This window comes from Culex pipiens, chromosome 2 (assembly GCF_016801865.2).
Source record: "Culex pipiens pallens isolate TS chromosome 2, TS_CPP_V2, whole genome shotgun sequence".
Classification (NCBI taxonomy): domain Eukaryota; kingdom Metazoa; phylum Arthropoda; class Insecta; order Diptera; family Culicidae; genus Culex; species Culex pipiens.
Genome location: NC_068938.1, coordinates 85,890,332 through 85,915,135, shown reverse-complemented (window position 1 = coordinate 85,915,135; position 24,804 = coordinate 85,890,332). Strand labels below are relative to the sequence as shown.

The 24,804-nt window shown below is 38.4% G+C and overlaps 4 protein-coding genes across 4 annotated transcripts in view; 1 reads left to right on the top strand and 3 right to left on the bottom strand.

The window, feature by feature from the left end:
• Positions 1–638: 638 nt before the first annotated feature.
• On the bottom strand, positions 639–9,690 carry LOC120419804 (probable cytosolic Fe-S cluster assembly factor CPIJ010948). Its single transcript, XM_039582640.2, has 6 exons — positions 9,505–9,690; positions 9,345–9,440; positions 9,020–9,287; positions 8,708–8,915; positions 1,388–1,572; positions 639–1,323 (listed from the first exon to the last, which is right to left on the bottom strand). Exons 1-6 carry the CDS (start codon positions 9,565–9,567, stop codon positions 707–709), a joined length of 1,437 nt encoding a protein of 478 aa, XP_039438574.1. The 5' UTR covers positions 9,568–9,690; the 3' UTR covers positions 639–706.
• On the top strand, positions 3,565–5,698 carry LOC120419805 (uncharacterized). The gene is made up of 2 exons (XM_039582641.2): positions 3,565–3,899; positions 4,005–5,698. Exons 1-2 carry the CDS (start codon positions 3,781–3,783, stop codon positions 5,119–5,121), a joined length of 1,236 nt encoding a protein of 411 aa, XP_039438575.1. The 5' UTR covers positions 3,565–3,780; the 3' UTR covers positions 5,122–5,698.
• A 7,169-nt stretch (positions 9,691–16,859) lies between the features above and the next one.
• On the bottom strand, positions 16,860–19,145 carry LOC120419802 (RNA polymerase I-specific transcription initiation factor RRN3). The gene is made up of 2 exons (XM_039582637.1): positions 18,304–19,145; positions 16,860–18,241 (listed from the first exon to the last, which is right to left on the bottom strand). Exons 1-2 carry the CDS (start codon positions 18,849–18,851, stop codon positions 16,978–16,980), a joined length of 1,812 nt encoding a protein of 603 aa, XP_039438571.1. The 5' UTR covers positions 18,852–19,145; the 3' UTR covers positions 16,860–16,977.
• Positions 19,146–20,183: 1,038 nt separating this feature from the next.
• The window catches only part of LOC120419814 (zinc finger protein 236-like), a 30,542-nt gene continuing 25,921 nt past the window's right edge, over positions 20,184–24,804 (bottom strand). Inside the window, exons 4-5 of the mRNA XM_052706928.1 lie at positions 21,849–22,164; positions 20,184–21,791 (exon numbers count right to left, since the gene is read on the bottom strand). Of these exons, the coding sequence (XP_052562888.1) occupies positions 20,205–21,791; positions 21,849–22,164 (1,903 nt within the window). The 3' untranslated portion in view covers positions 20,184–20,204. The remainder of the gene's footprint in view (positions 21,792–21,848; positions 22,165–24,804) is intronic.

The following is a 24,804-nucleotide window of genomic DNA, read 5'->3' as shown; positions in this document are numbered from 1 at the left end:
AAATTAAATCTCAAGGTAATGTAATAAATGGTGCCGAAGTATAACATTTAGTATTTGAACTGCAATTAAGCCACTCTTAGCTTGCTTGCACTCTCCAATATCGGAATAAGTCAATCACCTTCCCGAGCTGCTTGGACGCGCTCCTTGTTTTGTTTTGTATCCCCATTCCACGCCTGCACTTAATGTTTATGGCACCCGATAAAGTTGTTGATGTTGTGCTGAAAAAGGCAAGTGAAACAACAAGTATCTTCTCGTGGACCAGTTTGCAGGTCAACAGGGTTTTGTTTCTTGGTCCAAATAGAATAAATAGTAAAAAAAAATAAAATCGTATCATCATTTACGGCCGCTCCCCTCTTCCCAGTCCAGTTTTGCTCCACAGAACACACGCGTCCCCGCTCGTGAATGTCAAGATCAAGATCAAGGTGGCCCTCCCCGGGGAGGGAGCAAAGAATCTGGTTAAAAATGCCTTTGGTCATGCAACAGCCAACAGCCCGAACCGGCTGATTTCAAGGCAAGCGAAACGGCGAAAAAAGGGAAGACAAACTGAAGAACCGGCTTCGTGCGAGCTACTGAACCCGAACCAGGTCTTCAACCAGAATGTATTAAGGATTTCTTTCAAGACATGCCTCTAACCAACGTGTTGACGATTAATAACATGTATTGTCTTTCTATATACAATTAGCAATTTTGCACTTAGTCTAAGCTTTCACCATTTAATATTCAGTGCGGTGTTCATCTTCTCAATGGGGTGATAACTCGTGTGCAGAAATTCTTTCCGCATATTGTTGTCTCCGGCATTGTCCAGAAACGTTGTGTAGACCATCTCAACGGCTTCGTTTTCCGGATTTGACGCCGGCAAGCTTCGATACAGCGCTTCCAGTTCCGCGGTCAGCTCACGCTGGCTCTGTCCCCCGGTGGGCCGAATCTGTGCACCTCCGTTCAAGCAGCCCGACGGACATGCCATTATTTCAATGTAGTGATAGTTGCACTTGCCGCGCTTCAACTTCTGCACCATGTTTTGAATATTCCTAAACCCGTTGGCAATCGCAAACCGCAGCACCACTTCGCCATTCTGCTCCAGCACCGCCTCGCGAAGATCGCTGTTCCTCAGGTTCTTAAACTCGACGTGATCGACGGCCACGTTGAACAGCTTCCGGGCGGCGTACTTGAACAGGTACTCGCTGTACCCGCCGGAACCGGACGATTCGTGGCCCCAAACGAACACCGGCGGTCGACCCGTTGGCCACGGCCAATCTATCGGTGCTTTCTCGACAATCTGCAGTGCCTGCACGCCGGAACCATCCAGCATTTGCTCGATCTCAACTGAAAGAAATAAAGCAAAATTAACCTAAACCAAATCAACTGGCCAACAAAAACAACCGCTCACTTGAAGTGATGACGCAATCGACGTCGCGGCAGTTTTCCACGTCCGAGAAAAAGTCCTCCCGCGAGGCTTCCAGCTTTTTGTCGTAGCACGGCATCACGGTCACGTGGTAGATCCGATCGGCGGCGATGCCCAGCAGCTTGGCGAGGTACTTCTTGACCAGCACGCCCATGATCTGTTGCGGGGATCTGGAAGGGTGGAAGATTTAATTGATTCCGTTAATTCCAAATAAGACAACGAAACAAATTTCGTGATTCGATTATCCGAAGTGTAGTTTTTTTTCTGAGAACTTCGGATAATCTAGATAGTCTGATCTGTTTTTAAAAATTTTAACATTTAATTTATATGTAATATCTAGTGGAAAATTTTGGCTCGAGCCTCAAGTCGATTTAGGCTTCGATATTAGGATTTTTAAATACTTGAGCAATTCTTCACCAAAACCGGAAATAGATTTTAATTTGGTTCAAATTTTGTGGGGTGCTTCTCTATAACCAAAGCAGCCATTTTGTCATTGGTTCACCCATACAAGTCTCCACACAATTATGGCAGCTTGGTATGTAAATATTCGAAAATCTGTAACTTTTGAAGAAATTTTCTGATCAGTTTGGTGTTTTCGGCAAAGTTGTAGGTATTATGATGTGTTTTAGGGGACACTTTTGAGCAATAGAGAAGTATAGACAAGCATTTTACTGACGAATTGTTTTTTTTAATATAAATTTTAGTAAAAAAAAAATAAAAGTCAAATCTGCAATCGAAAAGTGAAAAACAGTTTTTTTATAAACTGCACCGTTTTCAAGATATAGAGCAATTCCATGTCAAATAGGGAATCGTCGAAATTTTCAAAAACCGAATACGGGAATAGATTTTCCAGACAATTTTACATAAAAGTCCCTACAGCGGTTTTAAAAATAAAAATGTTGAAAAAATAGGTTTTTTGATGGTTTTGGAAAGCTCGTTAAATTCCCCATAAGATTCTCCCATTCTTGGACCACATTTTATTGGAAATACTCAACCACCGGTGGTTGGTCACTTTTTTGATTGACATTAAAAAAAACGTTTGCAGCACATAATTTTTGTATTTTTTTAGTAGAGTTGCTCCATCCTGCATTTGTCGTTAGTCATTTTGCCTAAGATGCTAAATATTTAATCAGGGTGACCACTCAAATCCGATTTTCAAATTTCCGACTTTTTCCGACTTTTTGAGAAAACCCAAATAATAGACATTTTTATCTAAAGAATGATTTAAAACAAAAAAACTCTCTATAAGAAAAGTCAATATCAACCACCGAAAAAAAAATCCTTATTACGATTCAGAGTAGAAACCGGGGAGATGACAACCCTATTCCGACCTAAGCAAACTGAAAGCAGTCGACATTAGCACGGTTGTCAAATGAGAGCCCACAACAAAAGCACTAACTGTCAAATGGTAGTCCATAAAAAATCATTGTTTGGGTTTTTGATTTTCAAATTTCCCGCAATTCAAACGATAAATGTCTGAAAAAACACGTGAATTGTGTTGCTGATGGTAAATTCTATCATATCCTTGGAGATTCCATCCCAATATTGGCTGAAAATTCATATCGAAAAAAGTGATTTTTCTGTTTACCTTTTTTCGCTTTTTTTTTCTCTGGGTCGATCAAGCAGTGCACCCGTACACTAAGAATCGGCATTACACATTTTTTTTTACACATTTGCACGGTACTTTTGAGTTTAACCAGGATAACACACTTCGTGTTACCAAAGTAATATGTATAATACTGAATCTTAGTGTTTGTTATCTGAACTTCCAAGATGGTGGCTTCTTCGCTACCCCCTGGTAGAAACACAAACAACTAGTCTTTAAAAAAATCGAAAGTTCAACAATACTTATATCATTCATATCATTTTTTAAATGGACAAACGTATAGTTTTGGATACTTTGTTTCAACTAAAAATGGCAAAAAGTTTAAGATAACTGAATTTAAAATTTCATTTCTATTTTTTTTCCCCACTTATTTTAAGCAAAATGTTGGAAGAGACACATTGTTTTAACAATTTTGCAATAACTTAAAATTTCTTGGTTTTTTTTTAATTTCAATATTTTCTTCATGTTTTAAAACGTAAAAAAAGTTTTTCAATTTTAGATTTTATTCCATATTAATGTTTTCCAAAAACTAAAAACTAAGCTTTTCCTATAAGGGTCCATTTTCATAACTCCTGAATTCTTGTTTCTTGCTCTTGAATTATTGTCAAAACCGGTTTGCGACCCGGTTAGATTGAATGCGAGATTGCATGCAATTTATAGCAAAAGCAGCCAAACCCATGGTTGCGTACTGAGAACAGCTGTTCGATCGCTGAAATATTTAATATTGTCATGTTGTGTTTTGACATGTGTTTTTTGAAAACATTTCTGAATCATGCTTGATGCTACGGAAGTTTTGCTAGCATTTTTGCTCCTGGGTGGTGTTGCTGCCTTCCTAACAAGAAAATCAAAATCTAAGAGAAAATCGCTTCGTCGAAAGCTGTTCACCCGAAGGTTAGTAACAGTTACTGATGCGTGTTGCCTGTGCCAGATCTCAATTGGTTTCAAAGTGTTGTTGAAGTGTTGAGAAATGAGCGAAAAAAATCTTTTTTTTTTCAGGAAATATGCACGAAAAAGCTGCTGGATTAGAAACACCTGGCGTTTGCGTCATACGCATGGCTTGTACGGGAAAGTTTTGCGTACAATGCGAACTGATCCCAAAATGTTTGAAAGTTACTTTCGAATGAGCTACGATCAATTTCAGCTGTTACTTTCCATGGTAAAGCCACATCTCACCAAAGAAAGTCACCGTGCTTTGAACCCCGGGATTCGCCTAGCCATCACTCTTCGCTACCTTGCATCGGGGATGTCCCAAAAGGACGTAGCTCTTAATTTTCTTGTTGGCTTCACCACTGCCAGTAACGTGATACGAGAAACTTTGGGCGTTTTGTGGCATGTTCTATCTCCGAAATATCTTCCGGAACCGGATACGGATATGTGGCTGAAAACGGCGAGGTTGAACATGGACCGCTATCAAGTTCCGTTATGTTGCGGGTTTGTGGACGGAAAACATGTTAAATGCAGGAACCTTCCACATCATGGAACTCAACTATTTAACTACAAAAAAGAATACTCGTTGGTTCTTCTGGCCGTTTGCGACGCAAATTGCAAAATTCTCGCCGTAGATATTGGACAATACGGAAGTATTAAGAATTCAGAATTTGGCAAAAAACTGTTTTCTGGAACTCTTGGTATGCCAGGCACGACCTTCTTACCGGATACTCAAATCCCCTTCGAGTACTATTTTATCGGAGACGAAGCTTTTCCGCTTCACAAACACATACAAAGGCCCTACGGAGGAAAATTTTTAAGCTTTGAGAAACGGGTTTACAACGCTCGCCTTTCACGTGGGAGAAGTTCAATTGAGCGATGTTTCGGTATCATGTGTGCCACGTGGAGAATTTTACTGAACAGAATTGACGGTAATGAGTCAACTATTGAAGGTATAATTCAGGCTTGTGTAACTTTACACAATTTTTTGATTGTTGAAAAGCAGAAAAATTCACAAACTGAGCGAAGTAGCAAACGCAATCATAAATCGTATAATTCTGTTACTGAAAAGGAAAACAAATCAAAAAAACAATACAACACAGCCAGGGATGCTTTAAAGGTTTGGTTTAATGTGATTAATGTTATTCCATGGATTAACAAGAAAGTTCGACAAGGAAAAATGTAACATTAATTAAGAACGGCGATGTACAAAAAATAAACTAAAATACGCGTAAAAAAGCTTTGACTTGAAAGTCAATCACAAAATGTGCTTTTCCAGCGCACATAAATCAAATAATTTGTTTGTACACTGCTGCATGTACTCTCGCCGGCTATCTTCGTTTATGGTGCGAAGCATATGCTTTTGCATTTTGCAGAAATGATTTATGATGGCGTCCTGGTCTGATGGCTTTTCTTTCGCGATCTGCTGTCCTTGAAACCGATTTGTAATCGATCTGGCTGCCTCTGTCATCCGCACGTAGAACCCCTCTTCCAAGTCCTGTCTCTCTGGTGAAGAATCGATGTTCGCGACTTCGCGCCTGCGGGACTGTTTTGGATTTAGTTTCGTTTTTTTGTTTCTTCCACGTCCTCGGTTCGGGTTGACGGGTTGAGTTTTACGGGGTTGTGTCGGTCCTTCGTTGCCCTCGTTCCCAGAATCGCCAGCGACGTAGTCGATTTTCTCTTGTGTGCAAACTTCATCAGAAGCTGATTTGCTCTTCTTTGGAGCGACATCGTCATCACTTGAGGAAAGTTCCTTTTCGTAAGGTTTGTATCCTTTTGGCGGGTGGTAGGAGCAATGCGGTTGTTCTTCAGGCTGTTTTGGGGGGCTCAGATTCAATGTATCACGAAGAAACACGTCGTAATCTACACACAAAAAAATATTTCCTAATGTTACATCATTTATGATGTAACACTTTTGCACGTCATTAAACATTTAAATTTAAATGTAATTTGATGTAAATTTGCAACAAATTATACGTAAAAACATGATTTTACGTATGATTCAACCGTTTACGTCGAATCTCAAGTTTACATCAACTGTGTTTACATGTGATTCATTTTTCCGTGTCGAGTAAATTCACATATTTTTTTCTGTGTACGTCGATCACGTTTCCAGCGAGTTCGCTTTGCGTCAATCCGCGGAACGATTTTGAGGATTGTGTTTCTCCCGCAAAACGATCGCTTGAACTCCTTCCGTTAAAAGATTCTGGGGATTTTTCCTGTTGACTGAAGTTTGATTTGGTCCTGAAACAAAAAATATTGTTAGGTTATATAATTTAGATTATATTCGTATACTTACGCTTTTGGTTGAATGTGTTCGATTAAAAAAGACATTTGCTGGGCTAAGGCGAATTTTGGACGCCCACGATTATTTGCTCCGGAACCACTTGGGAGATTTTCTTTGTTGAGGAAATTCCTATAATTTCTTTGTAAGTTCCTCCACTTATCATTGCACCATTGCACATCTGTAAAAGTACATTTCAGTCAACAAAAAATAGCAGCACAAAAAATATGTTTACCTTTATCAAGCGCACTGGCAATTTCAGTCCACGCACCTTCAACGCACTGCGTTCGCATGTGGTCTTTGTTTCTTTTATTGAATATTGCGTCATGCGTCGAAACTAGGCAAATTAGTTGCTCAATCAACTCATCTTCATTACTTTCAGTCATTTTTTGATAAAACTTAATTTTAAGCACAAAACGATAGACCACTTTGTTTTCGAAATGAAGAAACTCAAAGTGCCAAACAAAAACAAAGAGCTGTCAGATTTTTTTATGGCAGGGACACGGTAGCCAATCAGAGCATTCCTGCTTGCTATAATGGCTTTCTTGTTTGACATGAATTGAATTCTTGTAGGGGAGTGTGGGGTAATTTGGACACCCTAAGGAAATTGCTCTGTTACGGGCTGTATGGATATTTTAAAGGAATGTGGATGACACCAGAGGATAATAGAGACCATATTTGATGGAAAAATGTCATTCATTTCAATAAATTTTGATGAAAAACCCATTTTTATTGCAAAAATTAAAAGGTGTCCAAATTACCCCCACATTTTTGTGTGGGGGTAATATGAACACCCCTATGGGGTAATTTGGACATGCCTTGTGGGGTATTTTGGACATGCCTTGTGGGGTAATATGGACATACCTTGTGGGGTAATATGAACACCTTTTGTGGGGTAATTTGGACACATGTTGAAGAATAAGTTTAACATTTGATTTTTTGAGCATGTTTTTTATCCTTCAACCTGGTTTTGTAATTGCTTTATATTTTGAAGTGTTGCTCACAATATTTCATCAAAGGTTTAGATAATGATTTTGTGATAGAACTATAATGCAATAGGAAGATAACAAATAGTTCAGTGTAGTATACATAATTCAATCATTAAATTGAAACTGATTTGATTTAAACATTGATTCTGGATCAGGCACACTATACTTGTTTTTAGTGATTAAGGTATCGTTTATGTTTATATAAATCAATCTTTATATAGAATTTATCAGCCTGAAAATATTTTTTTTAATTTTACATTCTGTAGCCCTTCAAATTTAAATATTATTGTAAACCAGCATAGAAATTAGAAATGTCAAAGAAATTAATTAAAAGCAATCAACATTAGAGTCTTGCTGAACGCCAATATTGGAATAAATTTATCTAAATTAAAAAATAGGGGATTTGTGAAAGTTCTCATAGCTCACATTCATTTTTGATTGTTTTTGACATATTAAATCCCTCTAAATTTATCTAAATCCCTTTAAAAACTCATCCAACCATGAAAGTTACTTTTTTGTTGCCTGACAGGTAGACTTTCAGGTATGTCCAAATTACCCCACAAGCCATGTCCAAATTACCCCCATAGCATATTCTATTATTAATTGCGATTTTTGATGATAAAAATGGATAAAATGCACAATTTTTATACGTACATATCTCAGGCATCGTCCAAGCAACCCCCTTAAACAAAAAATGTCCACTTTTTTGCCATATAACCCCTGCAAAACCAACTTTTTTGGTTTGTCCATACTCCTAGGCCATTACTAGTACTAGCCTTATCACTTAAATTACCGTTTTCACTTTATATCTGAAGAAAACTTGATTTTTAAAGGGGTGTCCAAATTACCCCCACTGTCCATATTACCCCAAACTCCCCTACAAGAAATGATTTGATGTCAAGCAAGAATTCAATTGTTGCTCTGCTCACGTTGAATTTTTAACATCAGTTTTTTAAAGTATTTTGTGATGAATAAATAAAAAAAAAGTTGAAGGTTACTTTTGTTGAGTAAGCAAGCATGTTTACCAGCGTTTTCATCAAATTTATTGCTAAAAAGCTAAAAAATAATTCATGTCAAATTTGAACCGGTAACATTAATTAAATAGCAAGAATTCAGGAGTTATGAAAATGCACCCTTAGGGTAATTAGGTAATTAGGCCGTTGCGAATAATTTTCATAGTTTATGTCCCTCCCGCCTCCCGCGAAAATCTGTTCTAAAAATCAGGGGGCAAGACAATATTTCTTCAAAAAACTTCAAAAATTTAAAGGAAATAGAAGTCTAACCAACTAAAAACAATTAGAAATGCATTTTCCTGCGCTTAAAATCATAGTTAGCATGTCTGGGATCGATCAAAAATCTCTTCAATACTTGGATATTTAGAAAACCAAGAATCTTTTTTTTTTTTGGTTGTTGGAATGGTTCATAAAAAAAAACCATTCTTAAGCACTAATCCTCGATTCAATCGTTATCTCCAAACCACAAAGCAAAAAACCACCCACCTCGTCGTCGCGATGTACGGCAAGATAAAGCTGCCGTGCGTCTTCTCCGCGTAGCACACGAACCCGGGACAGGACGAGGCCAGCATCGGCAGCGTCTGCCGGTTGGTGTTAAACCGCTCGATAAACTCGTTGCGACCTTCGATCAGCGCCAGGTCGTCGGCTATTTTCGTGTCCACAACCAAATCGGCACCGAGTTTGCGAAAGTAGCCTGTTCGAAAATAATAATAAAAAAAGAAGAAATAGATAAGAACCACCCATGGTTGGCCCCCTGATAAGAGGGTGATCTTCGTCTTCTTCCCCTGCGCTATCTACCTGCTACCCGTTCGAACGTTTCCTCCGCCGGAAGGTTGTATCGTTTGGCCAGCGACAGGATGGGTTGTTGGGCGACGGTGAACACGATGAACCGGACCGCGTCCAGCTGGTTGTTCAACTTGGCCAGGTTGTTCTCGTTCATGACCTTCAGTAGCTCTTCCTGGCTTTGCTGGGTGATTAGGACGCCCTCGGCCGATGTGATACAGCCGGAACAGGCCAGACAGTCGGCCAGGGTTATTTCTACCTTCTCCAGCTTTTGGAGGCCACTCTGGAAATGGACGGCAATGATTAGCAAATAACTCGAAATGTGATAGAAAGTTCTTACCGAAGTAGCCTGCATGTACGAACCATCGTCCTGGATGGTGATCTTGGAACCTGTCTTGGACTTGTTGGCCTCAATCTTCACTGGTTTGATGCATTCCTGTTGTGTAAATTAGATCTCAGGATGATTTGATATAAATACAACGTAATTCCAAGAAAATTACCTGCGAAGGGGTAATAAAATCATCCAAATCCGTAAGCTGAAGTGCTCCACTGAATCGTGACATGATAATGCTATCACTTTATCAAATTGGGAAATAAAAAGACAGAAATAACAGAAAAATCACACAAAATTAGCCAGCCGAGAAGGTCCGTTTGTTGTGTTGAGCCACAGCTGACGAATGCACTGAATAAAATCGCTTAACAAGAGTTGAATTTCGGAATGTCAAATTAAACTCACCACAAGCAAAACTGCCCAGCGGAGTTCAAAATTTCGAATGAACGTGCAAAATCTAAAAAACTCATTCTTACACGGAAAACCAAGTTTATTCAATTTTCAGTGAATTCCGTTAAAAACTCATTAGGGTCCTAAAGCTCTATGTACATTTATAATATATTATGTACAACCGTGTACACTCAAACCCCGATGGTTTGACACCAACTGTTGTCAGACGAACGGGGTCACTTTTTAGTTTGACACCCCTTTTACACGGAGTTCACACACATACTACCAAACGTTTGTTTTGATAGTGTTCGTGAGCGCCGTGTAAGAAGTGACAGTTCGTGACTTTGACCAACCAACGGAGTACAAACTAAAAAAGTGTCAAACGAAAAAGTGACCAACCACCGGGGGTTGAGTGTACAATGGTAAAAAAACACGATTAAAAACCATTTCTGATCACTTTTTTTTTCATTTAAATGCAACAAAATAAATTGACAAGATAACATTTTTTCGATGGTTCAATTATGGTCCACTTGGAACGAGCTGGTAAGTAGGACCATTTCTGTCAAAAATCGCCGTGAAGTTAATTTTTAAAAATTGAATTGAAAATCCATTTTAAATCCTTTACAGTCGTTCATAGGGTCATTGTACACAGAAAAATAAGCTTTGTCGTTGCGAACAATAATATTATAAATTTAAACCTAATTTTAGGACCCAATTAATCTAATATTAATAATATTGGATGTTTGGCCCTTTTGAAATGTTAATCTTGACATTTTTTAAATATTGTTTTCGAAAAGATCGGAAAATTACACAAATGTTTCATATTTTAGCATTGAAAATTGGACCATTAGTTGCTGAGATTTCGAAATTAGAAAATTGTTGGTTGTTTGGGTTAGACTTAGAAAACATCAATTTTCCTGTTTTTAAACCTTTGCAGAATTTTCTCAGCTTTTCAAAAATATTTTTTTCAAGAGTGGGCAAACATGGGCACTAATTAAAAAAAATGAATTACTGTGACTATTTTCAAATAAATTACCAGAACATGGTTATTACATGAAAACAGTGCACTTTATCAAAATTTCACTGAAGTACTTTTTGATTGCAAATTTAATTTTACATCGAAAAATAAAAATGAAAATTATTTAATTTTTTTGAAAAAATCAGTATTGATTCAAAAATCATAACTGTCAAAGATTTTTTGCCCGCTCTGGAAATTTCTGAAAAGTTGGCATTTGATGTCCCCTACAACATATCAAAAAAATCCTTCGAAAGATACAGATTTTTGATTTTTGCCTTCCTCACCTCACTGAGGCAAGGCTATAAAATCACTCGAAAAATGAACTTCTGAAATACGACTCCTAGATATACCTTCACGTATACCTATCGACTCAGAATCAAATTCTGAACAAATGTCTGTGGGGATGTGTGTAGACATGATTTTTTTCCACACGATTATCTCAGAACTGGCTGTACCGATTTTTGCCGGATCCGCCTTATTCTGTTCGTTTTGGGGTCCTCTAAGACCCTATTAAATTTTATTCTGTTTAGTGAAGTACTTTTAAAGTTATGCCAAGAAAAAGTTTTTTTGTAGCTACAAAAAAGGGTGATTTTTGCACAACCTCAAAGGCCGGGTCTTTTTGCTTTTTTTGAGTTTTGACCACGCGGAGGATTGGCAGCCAAACCCACTTGCATGCGTATCGCCCGGTTGCCACATCGCTTACACTGATAATCAACATTACACACTGTTCAGTTCACTTTTACACACTTGTATGGGATTTTTCAGTTCAAGTATGATTACACGAAACTGTGTAATCAGTGTGTGTGTAACAAGTGTGTAAAAGTGAACTGAACAGTGTGTAACAGGGATGCCACTTGGTTTTTGAAAATGTCTGTAAAAAAGTCTGTGTATGTCTGTGCATTTGCCTAAAATTCAAATATATCAATTCACGGTCATTGAAATCCATCAGAAACTGCGTTTTTAAGCATTTGAAGTCTAACGAAATAAGTTTCGACAAAAAAGATTACAAAATATTAATTTAATGAAGTTTTTTAAAAGTCTGTGCACCTCAAAAAATGTCTGACACAAGCTCAAAAGTCTGTGAAACACAGACAAATCTGTGTATCTGGCATCCCTGGTGTGTAATGTTGATTATCAGTGTAAGCAGTGTCTGCGTCTCTTCTGGAAAAAAATCTGTATTAATTATCAGTGGCGTACTAAGGGGGGGGCGGTGGGGGCGGCCCGCCCCGGGTGTCACCCATCTTGGGGTGACACCCGAGCTGAAGTGATGACACCTGACTCGAAAGAAGAAAAAAACAATAATTGACCTAAAATATGATCATTACAAATCATCAAGTATCAACGTTCAAAATATACAAGTTAAATTTTCTGAAACATTGATTCCAGATAGGGGTGACACCCAAACGTAACATTCGTGTTTTATAATATGTTTACAAAGTCATGATGAAGTTAAGAATTCACAATTAGTAAAAGTGCACGTTTTTAAGACTTCAAAAAATAAATTTCCAGGGGTGACACCCGATCATCAAATGAAGCAATTTTGATAAAGAAACTAATCTGTAAGGGGTGTCACCCCTATATAATTTACAAGGTTATAAAAAGAGTTAAAGGAAAATTATTTTCACGAAAAAATGATCTTGTGACAAACCACTCTTGAGTTTGAAAAATATTTTAAATTTTCTTGGAATATAAGTTCATATTTGTTTTCTTATGCAAAGTTCCAATTAAAAGCAAAAAAAAAAACAGGTTTGATTGAAAATTAAAATATAACAATTGTTTGCTATCAAAATTGTTTAAATATGAAATTGGTAAAACTTAGTGTGCTTTTAAAAATCTCATCTGACTAAATTTTAAAGTCCTCAAAAACTAATAAAAGGGTGCAGAAAACGGCAAATTAATTTTAATGACAACCAGGAATGGAGTAATCGCCAAAAAATCTTTTTTGCTTACAAACATTCATCAACCGGAGCCGAATCACAAAAAAAATGCTCCTAAACTTAAAAAATCAGTTCAAAATATAAAGAAAACTTCATGATTAATTTGGCATTATCAAAATCATTGATAACATGAAATGAACTTTCAAACACTGATGAGTTATTTGAACTAAAATAGTTTGATATTATTGTCAATTTTTGAAAAAACCGCACCGTAAAATTAAAAAAATGTAAGGTAATCGACAACTAAATTTTAAATACAGATTGCGCAATCTTGGCCCGTTGGGTACGATTTTTTTAATTGTAGATTATTGTATATTTCAATGAATCAAAATCACAACTCTTTATAAATAACTGTGTGTTTTAAATGAATTATATAGATACCTAAAAGATATCTGAGTATTGACGAAAATTTTAATTTTTGCGAAAAAAGGTTTAAGCAATGCTGTAGAAATAAATCAAAACATTTTCAAACGAGCCCAAAATGCTAAATATGATTATCAATAAAGAATAAAGATTGTTTTCAGTTGATTCGACATCCATTTTTGCTAAAATTTTGAAGTTTTTTGAAATTTTGAAGGAATGATTTTTGGGCCAATTTTGAAGGGGGCGACATAAACTTTAAAAAAATATTTGTAACGGCCTAAAATAGTTCAACAATTTTCTATTAAGTTTAAAAAAAACGGAAAGGCATAAATAAGTTCAATTTTTCCATCATCAATGAATATTATTTTTGTTTCAACCAATAAAATATTTTTTTTGCTTCAAATATAAGTGTTAATTTAATTATCTGTTTTGTTTTTATAAAATCATAATGTTACAAATACAAAGATGCGAGAAAAGCCCTTAAATACTTGAGGAGAGTAATTAAAAAAAAAACTAAGATGACTACATTCTTTTTGTAAGTGTTTTCAAGTTAATGCAATATTGATATATTGACAATTCATTGAAAGGTAGATTCTGAAGTCTTAAGAAAAAAAAAATAAAAAGTTTTTTGCCAACTGTAAGATAACTTAAGAAAAATTATTGATTTGTCAACATTCTGTATGAAGTTCTATAATTTTATTCCATTAGAAAAGTTTCTTTAAAAAAATTTGTTCAAAAATTCCTAAAATTGATTTATATTTTTAAAACGCGACTTAACAAGTTTTTTTTAATCATTGCATAAAATAAAAATAAACTGATTCTGGAAATATTCAATCAAAAAATCTGAATTAAAAAAATATAAGTTAACACAGAATTGATCAAATCAATCGTTAAAATCTTAAAAAAACTAGTGAGATGTCAGTTAATCAGATTTAAAAAAAGAATTCTAGAAACCGTAAGTTCAAAAATGTACCTTTTGATTTGCAGTTCTTTGAACAAAATTTAAAGTGTCTTGTCTTAAAAAATAACGGAAAATTTACGTTTTAACATATCCTACACTAAACCACTAAAAATAATTTGCTTTGCTATAATTTATTCTAATACTTCTTGAAAGCTGATTTAATTTTACGAATTCGTCATTCTAGAATCGAACAATTTTCTAAAAAATATATTCATCATTTATTATCAATGATCATGAAATCCATAACGATTTACTTGAAAATTAAATGAAATTTAAATATTTTTATTGAAAAATTCTTAAATTCTTAAATTCTTAAATTCTTTAATTCTTAAATCCTTAAATTCTTAAATTCTTAAATTCTTTGATTCTTTAATTCTTAAATCCTTAAATCCTTAAATTCTTAAATTCTTAAATTCTTAAATTCTTAAATTCTTAAATTCTTAAATTCTTAAATTCTTAAATTCTTAAATTCTTAAATTCTTAAATTCTTAAATTCTTAAATTCTTAAATTCTTAAATTCTTAAATTCTTAAATTCTTAAATTCTTAAATTCTTAAATTCTTAAATTCTTAAATTCTTAAATTCTTAAATTCTTAAATTCTTAAATTCTTAAATTCTTAAATTCTTAAATTCTTAAATTCTTAAATTCTTAAATTCTTAAATTCTTAAATTCTTAAATTCTTAAATTCTTAAATTCTTAAATTCTTAAATTCTTAAATTCTTAAATTCTTAAATTCTTAAATTCTTAAATTCTTAAATTCTTAAATTCTTAAATTCTTAAATTCTTAAATTCTTAAATTCTTAAATTCTTAAATTCTTAAATTCTTAAATTCTTAAATTCTTAAATTCTTAAATTCTTAAATTCTTAAATTCTTAAATTCTTAAATTCTTAAATTCTTAAATTCTTAAATTCTTAAATTCTTAAATTCTTAAATTCTTAAATTCTTAAATTCTTAAATTCTTAAATTCTTAAATTCTTAAATTCTTAAATTCTTAAATTCTTAAATTCTTAAATTCTTAAATTCTTAAATTCTTAAATTCTTAAATTCTTAAATTCTTAAATTCTTAAATTCTTAAATTCTTAAATTCTTAAATTCTTAAATTCTTAAATTCTTAAATTCTTAAATTCTTAAATTCTTAAATTCTTAAATTCTTAAATTCTTATATTGTTTGATCCCGCACCTTTAAAAAAGCAGACAAAATTCTTAAATTCTGCACCTACTACAAAAAAAAATTAAACTGCAGAATTCTGAAGTGCTACTATTTTTGTCACCATCTTAGATTACATAACATCTGATAACATTGGAGCAATTCTGAGTTAGAGACAATTTGAGAATCAGACAATTTGAGAAGAGAATAATACAAATTTCGTGCTTCAATTTTTCTGAGTTTGCGGACGATTATCGAGAAATTGTCAAATCCCTAAATTTGAATTTTTTTTAAAAATTGTAGAATTTTATGAATTTTCTATTTGTTTTTAATTTATTTTTTATACCAAAATTTTAAATGCCTAAATTTATCTTTTGCCCAAATTATTGTTATAGCTTTTCTCCCTGGTTTACTTCATCCTAGCAATAATAAATTCGACATAGAATGGTCCGCGTTTAAAAATTCTGCGTTCTTATATTCGGTGTCATGAGGCAATTCTGGATTTAAAATTGTATTTATTCAATACAAAATTATTCAAACGTTTGTGATTTTTGTGTTCCTTCCGACGAAGCCCTTAAACATTAAACAAGTTCAATTTTTGTTCTCAAATACTCTCTTATCATAAAAAATGAAATTATTATGAAAATCTTTTGTATGCCTGTCGCGGAATATTTTTTCTTATCATGGCACGGATTGGGTTTTGTGATGGAGCGGAACAACCCTGCATGATACATAAATCTGGTGGGAATAAACCGCGAATGGGGGGGGGGGGGGGTGGAGGGGTGACACCGGGCAGCCCGCCCCGGGTGACACCCGGCCTTAGTACGCCTCTGTTAATTATGTTGCTGCATCATTTTGTCTCGACAAAGATTTACACGAACTTTTTACTGAAATATATAACTCATGAGACTTTTCACCTTTATTTTGAAGAGTCGGTAAAAAAAGAATTGATAATTCTAATTAAAAAAAAAAACAGATGAAAAAAAAATAATAAAAATAAAACTCTTAAATTAATTTGTAAATTCCTCCTAAAATACAACATGAATGCGAGGAAGGCACCAACCTCTTTAAGGTGGATTAAGTAACGTTTTTTTATATCATTTTTGTATGGACAGCTGCCAAATTTGTATGGAAAATTATATTGACAAACTAATAATACTAAAGGGCTTCTTTGGGCATACCAAAGACGCCAAAACAGTTTCAGACCGATTTCGTAGAGAACTGCTCTAATGTAATAATATCAGATTTTTTTTTAATTAAATAATTTTTAGAATTTATTGACATAATATTATGAATTTGAGAGTTGAAGAATATAATAATTGAAAATAAAATTATGTTTCAGATTTTTTATTATTTTATTATGGAGTTTTAGGAAATAATAAAATGAACTTTTCAACTTTTGCAACTTTGCTTGACCGCATTCCTTCCTTGATCTCCGTATTTAAGGCTAGTCTGCAGATCGGAAGGAAAGGGGTCACGAAACAGCTTTATGAAAAGTAGAACAAAGGAGAGGGAACGTTTTCTTGGGGCTTTTCTTCACCCTCACTGACTTGCTTGCACTGCCGCTGCTACCCATTTGATTTTTTTCTTGACCGGTTCCTTCCGAAGTGCGTATACCGCTTTAAAGGGAAAAACTCTTTAGAAAATTGCCTCTTTTATGGTATGGTGGACAATAGGGTTGTGATATATTCAAAAAAGCCGTATGAATTCAATAACTTTAGTCACTGAAAATAAATGATTTATTTTTTGATGAGACGATTACGACAGCACTGCTTACATGAGACAAATGAAAAATAATACAATTAATCAGCTTAGTTTTGATTATTTAGCTATGAAACCCCGGCGACACTCCGTACGAGTACGGTAGTTGCATCTCGGCCGGGTCGCCCCCGTGGCCCTTGTGCCGCTTCACCTCCTGGATGAAATCATCCACATCCTCCGACATGGACTCGTACCGCTTGCGTCCACGAGCGGCCGGGCTCAGCACTTCGGCCTCGGCTTCCGCTTCACAGCTCTGGTACTGCAGGAAGATGGGTTCGATGCGTTTGCCGGACTTTTTCAGCAGGTACGGATCGAACGGGAAGAACGTGTCCAGACAGTCGTCCGGAGCGAGGGCACCGTTGTTGAACAGGATGAACGTCCGACGGCGTTCGTTGCGTTCCATGATGGTGTTGCAGTAGGCGATTTGGTGCGCTCGGGCGACGGCCACGAAGGCGGTGGCCACTCCGGGTACGCACACCCGGAGCGGGTTCAGCAAGCAGTTTGCGATCGATGTGAGCTGCAGGGTTTGCAGAAAGGCGAGATTTTTCGGGGTTGCCGTGAGTTGTTTGCTGCGGAAGGCCACCACGTAGAAAATTGCTTGGCAAACGGAGTAGAACACCAGGTGCGCTTTGAGCGATTGGTTGTGCAGCGAATCGGACCGGTTCAAATAACCGTGAACCCAGTCGGAAAAGTCCTGCAGGGTTTTCTTCAGCAGTGGCATCGGCACGTACTTGGCACGGGCTAACAGACTGGCCACGTAACCGACGGCAGCTTGCCGTGTCGGCGTGGAAATATTCGGGTTGCGCACCATCTTCAGCAAGTGTTCGATGAATCGCTCTCCGTACGACTGGTTAAAACTACAGCAATAAAACATTAAAAATTGCACGTGGTGAGTGTTGTGCGTGGGTAGAATGTGTTTGTCGAACAGCTTCAGCAGCAGTCCGTACACGCGATCGCTGCCACCCTCAATCCGAGCCCGCTCTTCAATGTACCGGAACATGGTCTCCAGACAGCAGTCCAACGTTTCCGCCAGCGGCAACTTCATCGTTTCATCATCATCAATTTCAATCACCGGCGTTTCCTCCATCGCAAAGATCTGCCCGTCGTCTGCTTCGTCCGGGAACTCGGCATCCTCGATTTCGTTCCGCGGGGTGTTCACGTCGATCGCCACCAACCGATAGAAGATGATGTCCAGCAGCTCTTCCGTGAACATGGCCGAGTGGTCCGTCATGCGGAGCGTGTTGTACACGTACCCGCAGACGACGTGGGTCGCGCGTTTAAAGTAGGGAAACTGCTTCCGCAGCTGCACCAGGATCACGTCGAAGATCCTTAAAAGAGCGAGAACCATGTTAGTAAATTAGTAGATTAAACAACCATCAGTGAAACTCACATCGGTATCACATTTTTCAGTCTCACAAACAGATCGTGCACGGGTTCGAACCGCTCGGCCGTGGCCACCGTCGGAACGCCCCGCACCCAGCCCTCCTTGTCTTCGTCCCGGGGCAGGAATAGCTGCACCAGCTTCGAAACGGCCAGCGTTGTGTAGTTGCCTTGCGCCACCAGCAGCTCGATCACAAAGCCCTTGTACACCTCCCGTGAGGACTCGTTCCGGGCCAGCCAGTTGACCGAGAGCAGTGCCTCGACCAGCATTCCAAAGTTGGCATTGAGCAGGTGCACGCACCGCTTCGATTCCACAATCACCTGCTGGAATTTATCGTCGTCAAACTGCTCGGCCTTGATTTCAAGCACCAGCACCTCGAAGCGCTGCAGCTGGCCATTCTGGAGAGCGTCCTGCAGCACCGCCTCCACGGCCAAATCGTCGAACCGGACCTTGTTCTGTGAGAAACTTCCGTTCAGCTTCGATCCCTCCAACCCGCCCCCGTTCGGAAAGGGCTTCAGAATCGACGACAGTCTACGTTTCGGAATATCGACGGACATTTTGGCATCGTTTCCGGAAAACACTTCCGAGGCCACCCAAATCTACCTGCCTCTCAAGGTTATGCCGTAATCAGCCGAAATGCGCAGCACCCTTTTCGAGGGCGATTTTCTCACTGAAACCACTTTTCCCGAATAGCCTTCGGTGCAAATTTCACTCCGAGTGTTTAAATTTTACGATAAAACACGAATTTCACGAGATTTCACAAAGAATTTCACTTTTTGATGCAAATTACGAGCGAATCGAGCACGTTTTAACACGTTTCAGCGCTTCGTTTGACGTTTGTGTGGGGAATTTGGTGGGAATATTTTTGTTTTCACTTGGAAACTCACCACGGCGAGTGCCCATCGGTTTTGATGGTTTGTGAATGGATGCGGGTAGTTCGGTTTATCGATTTAACGGATTTAACCCTCAAATGGCGACCTTAAAAATTAAGTCAAATGTTAAAAAGACGTTACTTTTTTTTTTTAAATAAATAGATGGACCGCGGTCATCAAGAATAAAATGTAAAATGTAAAATTTGTTCATAACAGAACCTGATTGGATGCCCCATACAGAACTTGTACGCGTATCGTTGCTGCGTTTTCCTGAGAAGGCTGATGGCGTCCCAGTTTCCACCTGTACTGTATCAAAAGCTTATCCCGTGCAGAGGTCGCCGTCTGCAGAACCTTGTGATTCCAAGAAACAGCACGCAGACCTACGCAAATTCCCTTTTCGTGAGAGGTGTGGCTTACTGGAATTCATTACCCGTGGCAGTAAAATGTTCGACATCGGAAGTGATCTTTAAGAGAGGCTGCCTTGAATTTTTTAACCAGCTTTAACTTTGCCTGAGGAAACCGCAAAAAGTCAAACCACTGTCGCGCCCGGAGGTCCCGGGGCCCCCCTAACCACAAGCCAAAGGAAGAGTGGAATAGGGACAACCCCCCGGCTCCTCCGGGGTGCCTGGAAGACACGACGCAAACTGGAGAATCCACTGAGGCGCTCGGGAGACCTGGGGCCCCCCTAACCACACGTTACAGGAATAGTGGAATAGGGAATACCCCCCGGGCTCCCGAGTGCCCCTGGAAGAGGTCGTATAAAGGGGCAAACCCCCTATCCCCTCGGACGAACCCTGGACGACGCTGAGAAATACAACCCATGACGACTACAAGGAAGATGACACGTGCCTGAGGACTAATCCGTCTAGTGAAATCCTAGTTTTGAAATTTTAGTTTTTAATGTAGTTTTTCATTTAGGTTATCAAATTTTATGTAAAGAACCAATGTAACATCGAAAGCAGTAATTTTAAAAGGTGGAAACCTTACACTGCTAGAAATAATAAACAAACTAAACTAAACTAAACACATTTTATTTCCCTACGTTCCAAACTGCAGCAGGTTCTGCTCCCGCTTCGCGGCCAACCGCTCGTGGGAGACCATGTGCGCCTGCATGTGGCCGGAGGTGCGGAACGTGAGCGTACAAACCGTACAGCGGAACGGCCGCTGCCCGGTGTGAATCCGGCGGTGCATCTCGAGGGCCGCTTTGCTGGAAAACTTGGCCTCGCATTGCGGCTCCGAACAGAACAGTACCTCGCGACGTTCTTCGTGCGTTTTCCGGTGTGCTTGGAGGACCGCCTTCAGGGTGAAGGACTTTGGGCAGCGATCACACTTGAAGGGGCGATCCCCGGTGTGGGTGCGGATGTGTCTGCGGAGGTCGACCGGCTTCTTGAAGGGCTTTTGGCACGCCTTGCAGGAGTAGCACTTTTTGCCGTTGACGAGACCTTCCGAGAAGAGGTCCTGCTCGGTAACGTTGGGGAGTTTTTTGTCTTTTGCTTTGGGTTTTGGTTCCGCCGGTGGTTCTGGGGTGTCGGATTGGTCGAGCACTTCCTCTTGGATTATTTCGCTCTCGGGGAGGATGTACATCTGCTCGGTAGAGACTTCTTGGACGATTTCGACAATGTGCTGGTCTTGCGTTAGCTGATCCGTGTCGATCTGCACCGGAAGTTCGTAGAATTGGTCATCGATGCGCACCAGACAGTTGGTCAGGCTGTTGATGTCGTAGATTTGGACGTTCGGCGGGAGGTTTTTCAAATCGAGCAGCGTTGCGTCGTGTGGTTCTTGAGTTGCTTCCAGCTTCGTTGATTGCTCCGCCGTAATAAGCGATACAGGTGCGCCTTCCTTGCCGTGACTTGTCCGGATGTGAGCCTTGCAGTTTTGTAACCACTTGAAGATCCGCTTGCAGATTGGACAGCTGTAGCTGCGATCGGGGTTGTCGTGAATGGCGGTGTGTCGTCGTAAGCTGGATTGCAGATTGAAACTCGCCGGACATTGGTCACACCGGAAGTCCGGAACGGTTGAACTGTGGCTGATTCGGTGAATTTTGAGCGAGCGATTTGTGGTGAAAGTTTTGTCGCAAATCTCACAACGATAGCTTTTGATTCCGTAATGCGATCGGGTGTGCTGCGTTAGATGGCTTGACTTCTTGAAGGCAGCCGGACAAATTGTGCAAGCATGCTGGCGGTCTTCGGATTTACCCTCTAGATGGTGCTGGGTTCGACATGCTATTATAGGTTGAACCACTTCCGGTTCCAAGCTGTCACAAGCGACAACATTCTTAGACATTTTCACGAGATCTTCAAAAACTTGAACTACTTCCGGAACACTTTTAACCGGAGGTTCCTCAACCGTCGTCGGATCCGGCAGCAGAGCCGCGTGCACCTTCGTCTTGTGCGCGTTCAGACTGCCCAACTTCTTGAACAGACACGGACAGTACGGACACGGCAGGCGATCGGCCACGGATGCGGTCCGTTTGGGATGCATCCGAAATGTGTGAACGCGCAGGTTGATTTTCTGGGAAAACTTCAGTCCGCACAGCAAACACCGGAAGTCCTGGACGCCGTTGTGGGTGAGGATGTGCGTTTTGAGGGTGGACTTTTGGTTGAAGCATTTGGAGCAGATTTCGCACTGAAAATATCCTTTTTAGACAATTTTAAAGTATTTTCGAAAGATCTTCAAAATTACCTTGAACGGCTTCTGCTTCGTGTGCACCAAATAGTGCCTTTCCAGCAGGCTCTTCTTGGGGAAAGTCTTGTCGCAAAACTTGCACTCGTGCAACTTCTTGACAAACCCTTGCACAACGTTGATCTTCCCAACTGCCCGCCGATTGCCCTCCTCATGACCCTCGTACACGTGCGCCTTCAGCTCCTCGAGCGAGCCAAACTCCCGGTCGCAAACCGCGCACGTGTGGTCCTCGCTCGCGTAGTGCCGCTCGATGTGACATTTTCTGCAGCAAATCCACTGTTGCAGATTTTGAGATATATTTTTCCTTTGGGTGCATCTGTAAAGGAGTACATCTTTTATGTTAGAAATAATGTGTAATTTTACCTTTGGCATTTTCAGTCTAAATTGAGGTAAAATTACTTCATGAAAGAAGTAATATTCGACCTTCCAAAATTACACCTTCCAAATTAAAAAAAAAATTACTGTGTGCGCTACAGAGTGAAAAAATGTTTAAATTTGTAAGGTGTAACATTTGTATGTGTAATGTTACCTCATTTATGATGTAATATAACCTCAATTTATACTTTACATGTGGCAAAACATAAAAACAGTAGTAAATTTACACATTTTTAGAGGAAAAATTACTCATTTTTCCAACATAAGAATGTACCAAACTCACACCCAACCGGCGGTCGCATGATTTTGATGCATGGCAGCATGAAAGTATATCAGAATCTGCATGAAAACTGTCCTCATGCATTTTTTGCGATATAGGGGTATGACATTTTTGCCCGTTACCGACAATTATCGACATTACCGACGGCAGATTGATTGTATTGCAGAAAAAAAACCTTAACAGAACGAGGATTGAACCATCAACTTCTAGGTTGCTGATCCGACACGCTACCACCGCGCCATGGACGCTTGATGAATGGTGGGGGACAGAGCGCGAACATAATGTTCTCTCTAGATTGTTGCTCGGGGACGCGCCAGCATAGGGACGTGGCGTTACATCGTGCTGCCACCTGGTTTTTTTAAGCGCAAGAGTGGAAAAGTGCTGAGTCATCGTCTAAAAATAGACGGCGTCCTATCTCGCCCAGCAAAATGAAGTCGATAAAGTAGTCGGTTTCGATGAGAAAAAGTGGAAAATGTGGTCTAAAAATAGCGACGCCATCCCCCTATTCTATGTGTTGGTGAGAACTGCAGATCGCTGACGTGTTTACACGCGGGCAAAAATGATCTATGGGCTTGCTGCAAAAAATGTAATAAAATATAACATTTTCTGCAGCAAATTCACTGTTGCAGATTTTGAGATATATTTTTCGTTTGGGTGCAGATGTAATATTACCAATGTTACAATATCTGGTACAGCCTTTAATTTTTTTTATGAAAATTGTGATTTTTGAAAAAAGTCTAAAATATTGTGATTTCAAATTGCATAAATAATTTTAGATTGAAAATATAATTTGCATTTGAAATGACTACGCCTTCTTTAATAAAGTGCACCGTTTCAATGTTATAAGCATCCGGGCGAAAGTTTTCGAAAAAAGTTTTGTTTTTTTTTGCAATTAAAAAATACAATCTTTACGAAAGAAAAGGACTCACCCAAAAAATGTTTTCAAAAATGCTGAGAAAGTTTCCTACAATTTTCCTTTTTTGACTTTGCTGATCGGACAGTTGTTTGCTGATATACACGCTCACGATGCTCAAATATCTGGAAAACGAGTTTTTTCATTGTCATCTAAGTAGCCCTCTTGTGCAGCACGCGATATCTCAGAAACTATTGGTGGAAGTTCAAAGAACGCAAAGAACTAAACAATTAAAAAACATCTCAACTATTATTTTAAATATTATAACTTGAAAACGGCGCACCTTATAAAAATTTCAAGTAATTTTCAATTTTAAATTAGATTTTACATTTAAAAATGATTTTTGAAATTTTGTAATTGGATGGTTGAGCTGTAGTAGGGGAATTTCTCGTATGTTTGGCAGGTTAAGCGCTCGCTCCTAACTCCATCCAATTTGATGATTTTCAAGATTTAAACAACTAATTTCGCAAAACTTTTGATAGCAACTTGCTTGCTCACTTCCTATTGAGCTGTTTACCATTCGTTTTCTGTTGAAAACGCTTTTTATGAGCTGTAATTGAATATCAAAATGCTGATATGGCAACATTAGATATACGCTGGAATCAGATGCTGTTCCCCTACACCCAAAGGAAAAATATACCTCAAAATCTGCAACGTTGGATTTGCTGCAGAAAATGTCATATTTTATAACATTTTTTGCAGCAAGCCCGTAGATCTTTTTTGCCCGCGTGTAAAAATTTCAGCGATCTGCAGTTCTCACCAACACATATAATGCTGGCCCGTCCCCGAGCAACACTCCAAAGAGAAGCATATGTTGGTGCTCTTTCACTCACTTTACATCAAGCGTCCATAGCGCGGTGGTAACGTGTCGGATCAATAATAAAGAAGTTGGTGGTTCTATCCTCGTTCTGCTAAGTGTTTTTTTGTGAAATACAACCAAAAAGCCGTCGGTAATGTCGATAATTGTCGGTAACGGGCAAAAATGTCATAATCTTATATCGCAAAAAATGCATGAGGACAGATTTCATGCAGATTCTGATATACTTTCGTGCCGCCATGCATCACAATCATGTGACTGCCAGTTGGGTGTAGTAATACAAGATTTTGATTTTTTTTAAATAATAATCGGTGAGTTATTTTGAGCTTAAAGCACTTTTTTCATAATCGCTGATTGGAAGGCACGTTGACGGTTGAATTCGCCGGGTTTAGCGCGTAACATAATTATTTTGATTCAGCAAGAATGTTGTTTGGCGCGGGTGTATCCCATTTGGCATAATGAACATTTGACACAACGAGTTTGAACGTTTAAAGGTATGTGAACAATAAAAACAACAAATCAAAATCGAATCAAACCATCCACTTTAACGACCCCCCCCCCTCTTTTGTGG